This window comes from Castanea sativa, chromosome 7 (assembly GCF_040712315.1).
Source record: "Castanea sativa cultivar Marrone di Chiusa Pesio chromosome 7, ASM4071231v1".
Lineage (NCBI taxonomy): Eukaryota > Viridiplantae > Streptophyta > Magnoliopsida > Fagales > Fagaceae > Castanea > Castanea sativa.
Genome location: NC_134019.1, coordinates 44934654 through 44942801, shown reverse-complemented (window position 1 = coordinate 44942801; position 8148 = coordinate 44934654). Strand labels below are relative to the sequence as shown.

The following is an 8148-nucleotide window of genomic DNA, read 5'->3' as shown; positions in this document are numbered from 1 at the left end:
AAATAAAACCTAAAAGTAAAATGGTGGATTCTAGTAAGCTCAACTGGCTGATGGTTAAATAGGAGATCTAGGTTCAATCCCCGTTTACACAAAAAACTAACTGATATCTTGGTCTAATAATAAAAACTTATTATAAAAAACGGACGTCATAAGATGAAACTTTCTTAAAAATTAAAAAAAATAAAAATAAAAATAAAAAGAAAGAGAGAAAAAGAAGAAGAAGGAAAATTAGCAAAAAAATATAATAGAATAAATATATATATATATATATATATATATATATATATTCTCGTGAATAGAATATTATATACCAATGTAAGTTTTTTCCCTCTCATTAACTTCGCATATAAGTCATAGTCAACCCCATGCAAAATTGATACCTTTCCTAATAAAAAAGAAATTGTTTATGGCAAAGTATTAAGTCAAAATCTGTAATTAGATTACGGCACCAACTATGTCTTTTCTTAGCAACATCCAAAACACAATCTCGATTCATTAAAAATGTTCTGTCATACAGCCCAAAAAGCATAAGAGAATGTCCCAGAAGCCAAAGCCACCCAATCCATCATTATAGTTTCCGCGTGTAATTATATTATTTTAAGCTTTCCATAATTTTCACATCATAACTTCTTTGTTAGGCCATTTTCTCCATCTTGACCCTCAATCTGACATAGACCCCACAAGAGAATCAATGTGAACCTTTGGATGAATTAATTGACTTGACCGCAAATCAAAGCTTCATAAAGTTTGGCTACGTGTTTGGGAGGTGAGAAAAGAAAATTGAGGCAACATAACATGAGAATACCGTGTGTCGCGTCAGAAATCACGGGCATTTACACTATCATGATCCAGCACATGAATGAGATAGCCAAGCTAAGCTTTTACGCGGTTGTATTTGTATGAGTTTTTTTTTTTAATATTTTTTTTCACAAATTATTCAACACCATTATTATTATAATAAATAAAAAAATAGAACCCCATTTTTTGCATAGGTGTCAAGCTCTCATTGGCTGTTTTAGAGAGGACCCACAAGCCAAAATTGATCACATATGGTTCATTCTTGGCCCCGAGTTCAAACCGACACCAAATTGTCCAACTTTTATTTAATTTTTCTTTTCTTTTTAGCCCTTTAATTTTTGTTATTTGCCACTTTGGGCTTCCCTCCCTTGTATGGTACTTTAAATATGTCATAGGAGTCATGGTCAGTTATCACTAGCCACATTAAAGTGTCTCATTCTGTAACCATTCTTAAATCCATAAGAGAGACTCTCTCTCTCTTTCTCTTCTCATAGTCTTTCTTTCACAGTCTTGATCTATCTCCTTCTGTCTTCTCCTGCTAAAGATGCTGCTAAAACTAGCAGGAGTTTCTGCATGGATTTTCTACACCATCTTTATTCTTTTGGGACTTGTTAGTGCTGAAGATCCTTATAGGTTCTTCAACTGGAATGTCACCTATGGTGACATATACCCCCTCGGTGTTCGTCAACAGGTTTGTACTTCTTGATAAAGTATTCAGGAGAATTCTACGATGCACACTTTTTTTTCAATGTATCATACCTACTTAATCTTAATTTTTTTTTGGTGGTAGGGAATTCTTATCAATGGCCAATTTCCAGGGCCTGAGATATATTCAAATACCAATGACAATTTAATCATAAATGTGCATAACAGCTTACCAGAACCATTCCTTTTGTCATGGTAAGACATTATTCTCTAAATCTCTGTTTGTTTTCTCTTAATATTTTTCTGGAAAATGTTTTTTTTTTTTTTTGTTTGGTCTTTCTTGCTTTCCAACTTCTCTTGCTGCTACTAATCAGCATTACGTGGTTAGTGGGAATCATATAGGTCATGATACACAAGCGACCTTTTAGCTATTTTATGTACACTTTTCTACACGCTGATTACACATTCTTGAGCTAAATAAAAAATTGTTATTTTGTTTTGGTTCTGAATCCGGAACATATATTCAATAAATCTTAGTAATTTACCAAGAAAGCGCAGATTTCGGAGACTATAGAGATACAGAATATTGTTCTATAGCATAATACCTAGCAAGAAATAAAAGTCAAATAATACTTTTCTTTATATGGTAGCAAATGCAAGTGGACTAGGTGCATATTTTCCTTCCAAATGAATTTTGATATGAATAATAAGGTGTAATTTTCCTTCCAAATAAATTTTAATATGAATAATTAGTCCATCATTCTCTTTTATGTAATCAATATTTAGAATATTGTCCTAATAATTTATTTTTAGAAGACTTTTTTTTAGAATAATATATAATAATATTTAGCAAGAAATGAAATTCAATTAATACATTTCTTTAAAAGAAATGGCAAGACAAGTGCACAATTATATAAATTAGTGGTATACTTTTCCTTCCATATATATTATGATACAAAAAATTACTCCATGACTTACCTTTATTTATGTAACCAGATTTTTTACTTTTCCCTTTGAAACTGTACTTTCTATGTGCCAAGAATGATTAGAGAATTAGTTAGGCTAATACTATTTTAATTAGTTGCATCACATATTAAGTATGGTTATGGATTCATGTGTTTATATAAAAGAGGGTTGCCTTCTAGTTATTGTTACTGTCACTTAATAATCTATTATGTGGGGTAACATGCAAATGCAATGATCACCAAAATAACCAGATCTTGTTTAATAACAGCCACATAAATATATATATATAGACACACACATCTAAAGCTAAAGGTAGGGTAGTATTTTATCATTTCTAGGGGGTTGGCTTTTGAGCTAATTGTATGATTTTTTAGTTAAAGAAAACTTGAAAATTTGAAGAAAAAAATAAATAAAAATAAAGTTTTAATAAGTGACTTTGTGGTCCATTTTTTTTGCCAATTAATTTGAGTTTTGGTCATATTTCCAGCGTTGTGTCAATTCTAAACCCAAAGCAGGGGCAAAATTAGGTCTTGCTTTGATGTTTAGCTAATTCAAATTTACAGTTGGCATGCACTTATGAAGAACAATATTAGTCAAACATGTAATGTGATTGGTAGGTTGCTTTGGTGGCTAAAGAAGATGCGTCAACTTTTTTTTGTCCACCTTATAGAAGCTTTAAAATTATATTATAAATATTAAAATTTCCTCACATAAGACATACAAAATTGCAAATATTTTCTTTCTCCAAAAACAAAAAATTGTGGGTCTTCATCACTCATGATGGATATTCCAAAAGTTGTCTTGTGATCTTGTCCTTATTGCTTTGTTGAATTAGTTCACATTGAACATGGAGGGCTAAGGAAAAGAAAAAAGTGGGCTCAGGCAAGAAGGGCCCAACATGGGTCCACTTAATTGTTCTGGGTTTGTTTATTGTTGCCATCTTACCCAACAAGTGATGTGCTCCATGCTCATGCAAATGCAATAATCAGTATAAAAAGCCTAAAGGGTGTGAAGTGGCCCACTTTACGCTTGATTGGGACACTTAATTGGACTATGTGTGTACCTATAACAAAACAGTATAATTAGCAATAATTCTTTCTTCATTTTTTTAACTGTCATGTCATAATTAGTGTAACATTATTTTTATATCGATTGACTATTGCCACAAGTTTGATTATGCACCAATCATAACGTACTATAAAGATGTAAATAGTTGTGAAAATTTTATAACATACACTTTTTGTATTGAAAATGTAGAACAGAATTATAGAAAGTTGTGAGGGCTTTTGGTATCAAACTAAATTGTAAGAATGTTAACAGGAATGGGATTCAGCAGAGAAGAAATTCTTATCAAGATGGAGTGTATGGAACAACATGCCCTATCCCACCAGGCAAGAACTTCACCTACACGCTACAGGTGAAAGATCAGATTGGTAGCTTCTTCTACTTCCCATCTCTTGCATTTCACAAGGCAGCTGGTGGCTTTGGAGCCATCAAAATCCTCAGCAGGCCTAGAATTCCTGTTCCATTTCCTGAACCAGCTGGGGATTACTCTATTCTCATTGGAGATTGGTACAAGGCTAATCACACAGTAATACTCTAATTCCTCTACAAATTTTATTGTCAATTTTTGCTACATCACTTAACTTCATATACTAATGTATAGTTAATTTAACAATGTGCATGTTTTTTATGCAAAACTTTCATGTCACTCTAAAGCGCATTAGTGTGAAAATGTAACATAGCTTGGTTGAACTTATTTAGTGGTACTTTAATAGGTATATTCTCATTGTCATGTTACTATTTCAGAACTTGAAGGCTGTCTTAGATCGTGGTCACAGGCTTCCCTCCCCTAGTGGTATTCTAATCAACGGTCGAGGACCAAATGGTACTTCTTTCACTGTTGAACAAGGTAATTTTTCAAAAATTATGGTATTTCTTTCATTATTTGAGTGAATTGATTCAAATCCAATGAACAAATGAGTAAAAAAATAGGATGATAGAAAATAATATATAGAGCTGAAACTTGATAAGTCTATTGAGAATCTAGAGTCGACCTCAAAATATTGAAACTATACTTAATTGCTGTTATTGTTGTAACTTACACCAGTTATTGTATAGTGAATGACACTATTCTTTTGTTGTTGTAGGAAAAACTTACAGGCTTAGGATTTCAAATGTGGGTCTTCAAAGTACACTTAACTTCAGAATTCAGGGACACAAGATGAAGCTTGTTGAAGTTGAGGGCACTCACACAATCCAAACCACCTATTCAGAGCTTGACATCCATGTGGGCCAATCTTATTCTGTGCTAATCACAGCTGATCAGCCAGCTCAGGATTACTTCATTGCAGTCTCAAACCGATTCTCTACCCGGCTCATCACCACCACAGGAACCCTTCGCTACAGTAACTCCAAACGTCCAGTTTCCGGCCCAATTCCCGGAGGACCTACCACCCAAATTGATTGGTCTATAAGGCAAGCTCGGTCAATCAGGTAATCTTAAAGATCTTATTAAATACTCTAAGAGGACTACCAATGTAATATTTCAACCTAATAAAAACAAGTCATTTAATACAAAAATTAATTTTTTTTACACATTTTGAGTTTATATCGTATTATTTTATTAAGTGACATGTTTTTAGTAGTGTTGGCCATATGATCCAATTCAATGAAGAAATGTTACAACATTTTTAAGTGACTTGTACACATGAATGTGACATGTGCGTACATTTTTGTGCATTGCAGGACTAACCTTACTGCAAGTGGACCAAGACCAAACCCACAGGGATCATACCACTATGGTCTAGTTAACATTACCAGGACTATCAAACTAGAGAGCTCTGCTGCTCAAGTTGATCGCAAGCAAAGATATGCAGTTAATAGTGTGTCTTTTGTCCCAGCTGACACACCCCTTAAGATTGCAGACTACTTCAAGATAAAAGACGTTTTTCGCATTGGAAGCATCTCAGATAGTCCCCCTTATAAAAAGATGTACCTTGACACATCAGTCATGGGTGCTGATTTTAGAGCCTTTGTTGAGATTGTGTTTCAAAACCATGAGAACATTGTTCAGAGCTGGCACATTGATGGATACGCATTCTGGGTTGTTGGGTAAGAACGTGCATAACTTTTGAACCTTACTATGCAAACTGTATGCTTTTACAATACTTTACCTAAAAATGATACTAGTGATACCACAAATTTGACCATGAGTCTTGCAATCTGATGTGTCAATTTTGAAACATAGAACAAATGAGTACTTAGAAATTAGAATATGTATTTATTATATTGTTGATGTGTTACTAATCAACATTTGTTGTTTTGTAAACTCTTTTTTTAGTAAAATTGATGAAATCTGAACATTTTCCTTTATCTAATGCACACTCAGCGTACTAACCTTGGAATGTTGTAATGCAGAATGGATGGAGGAGTGTGGACACCAGCTAGTCGAAAACAGTACAATCTAAGAGATGCAGTTTCACGATCCACCACACAGGTGAGTCTTGTGTCCTGAATTAATGCATTAATCATAGTATTCTAAGTTAACCAATGTGTACATTATGGTACTAAATGGTTTATTGTTGGTGGCATAGGTATATCCCAAGTCATGGACTGCTATTTACATGGCACTTGATAATGTGGGAATGTGGAATGTGAGAACTGAGTTTTGGGCACGGCAATACCTTGGACAACAATTTTATCTCCGCGTATACTCACCTGTTGAGTCGATTAGGGATGAATATCCAGTTCCAAAGAATGCTCTTCTCTGTGGCAAGGCTGCAGGCAGAGAAACAAGACCTCTTTAAGCAAAAAAGCTAAAGAAGAAAGTATTAACCATTACAATTATATATAATCAACCTCAACTCGGGGTTGCATTCTTTGCTACAAAGTTTTGCTTGGTTTATAATTATGTAAAATTATTGTTCCAGCAATAAATTCTTGTATTAGAATTTTTTTTAGCATTTAATTGGATACAATCTAGTTTTGATGAATAAACTAGACAGAATTTTCTCTGTAAACGTTTACCGACTCATTTTGCTGGGTTTATTAAAGCAAGCTTGTGGCAAAACAAAGGATTATATTGTTATAAGCCTTTCTTGGGCGTTTCTTAGATTTATTTATTATAATGAAATCATTTTTTTAATTATTGCAACGAGGACAAAAGACAACCAGCCACTGGCCTGACCTCCTCATTTAGGTCTCAAGGAAATTGGCTTTTGCATGTCCCCACTAAATGATTTACAGTTCAAAAACAAAAATTTGTTTATTCACAGATATCAGCCATACAGAGATGAAAGATGGCCAGCCACTTTCACTTTAGTAATGACAAGAAATTTTAACCTTTGCTTTATCAAAGGTTCAGCAGAATAATGCAAAATCATTTTGTTCATATCGCTTTCTTACTTTTAGTCATCTAAAAAATTTAGTCAACATGCATTTATGAAAATAGAAGGAAGAAAATTAAATAATATAGAGAGATAAAGTGGAAGTAAGAGAGAGAGAGATTTGACTTGGCATTTACTGAGGAAAACTCTTGATGACTACATAGTAAGCGCATGTTACAAGACTTGTATACAAGTAGAATTAGGATATCTTTGTTTACAGACGAAGTAGGATTGGACTTGGGTCTTGACTAGATTTGGATCTTGATATCTTTAACATAACCCTCAATCTTAAGGTGAAATCTTAAAGATGACTAGGGTCTGGAGAAAAAAAGTGAGACTTTGTGTGAGTTTGGATAGTGGCAAGTTACACGTTTTGCGTGTCTGCATTTTTTTTCCTGAGTCTTGTGCATTGTTCACAGACCCGCAAGTACGAAATCTGGTAAAATCAACTTTAAAATTGGGTCCCACAGCACTTTTCACGCATTTAAAAATTATTTTGCTACGGTGTTTTTAATTTTCAGTAATAAGCAGTATCCAAATAGACCATTTAAGGAAATCATGATGGAATTGGAACATATAAATTGGATGCGGACCAAATGAAGTCCAGATGACAAGTTCAAATGAAGGTCAGGTATGCATAATGATTAAAGCTTGAACAATGAACATAATGCATGTTATACGTGCGGAGACTATATGAGGTGTGATTTGAGTAACACAGCTTGAAAATGATTAAGATGCATCACGCATGTTTATAAAGAAAGCTAATAAAATCTACTGATTAGAGGTGCGGTCTGAGTTATGTGGCCTAATGATGACCAAAAAGAATGCCAGTAAAGAAGGCTATCGATCAACATTGGTTTGTGATATTTGACCAAGATGGTTGAGGATGCTTGATCAGAAGCAAAACCGAAAATTAGGTGCAAAAAAAAGATGCAAGTGTGCATTAAATACAGTTGGACTTGGTCTTGATATCTTTTACAGCATTAAACTAGGCAAGTGTAAGTACTTTAGCAGTCCTAATTATGGAGTGTTGTGTTATAATTCAGCTGTCAGTCATCCTAATTCCTAACAATCAACAAAGCAGATTTATTATAGTGACAAGAAAGAAGCGACCATTCAGTAATTGCTGATTTTGATCATGGTTAATCTGGCTTAGAGAATCTCAAGGACCATCCTCCCAGGAATGGCTTTGTTTATTCAAGTATACATTCTTGGTTGAAAACAACAGCTTTCTTGGCACTTGCTTGTAGTTGTACCTTTGTAAAACTTCTTTGTATATAAATCCTCAAAGATGTTAATGATTAACTGCATTGAAAATTTAAAACATACAATATATCTTTGATAGACACAA

At 33.7% G+C, this 8148-nt stretch overlaps 1 protein-coding gene across 1 annotated transcript; it reads left to right on the top strand.

Moving 5' to 3' along the window:
• The first annotated feature begins 1208 nt into the window (after positions 1–1208).
• Positions 1209–6485, top strand: LOC142644709 (L-ascorbate oxidase homolog). The gene is made up of 8 exons (XM_075819282.1): positions 1209–1489; positions 1589–1698; positions 3730–4000; positions 4219–4321; positions 4560–4905; positions 5158–5523; positions 5830–5908; positions 6006–6485. Exons 1-8 carry the CDS (start codon positions 1343–1345, stop codon positions 6216–6218), a joined length of 1635 nt encoding a protein of 544 aa, XP_075675397.1. The 5' UTR covers positions 1209–1342; the 3' UTR covers positions 6219–6485.
• The last annotated feature ends 1663 nt before the right edge of the window (positions 6486–8148 follow it).

What these genes read in the sequence shown, in the direction of transcription:
- LOC142644709 (XM_075819282.1), top strand. Translation starts at nt 1,343, where the DNA reads ATGCTGCTAAAACTAGCAGGAGTTTCTGCATGGATTTTCTACACCATC. An exon ending in TTCTTTCACTGTTGAACAAG is followed by an intron (nt 4,322 to 4,559) that starts GTAATTTTTCAA and finishes TTGTTGTTGTAG; the next exon opens with GAAAAACTTACAGGCTTAGG. An exon ending in AGGCAAGCTCGGTCAATCAG is followed by an intron (nt 4,906 to 5,157) that starts GTAATCTTAAAG and finishes TGTGCATTGCAG; the next exon opens with GACTAACCTTACTGCAAGTG.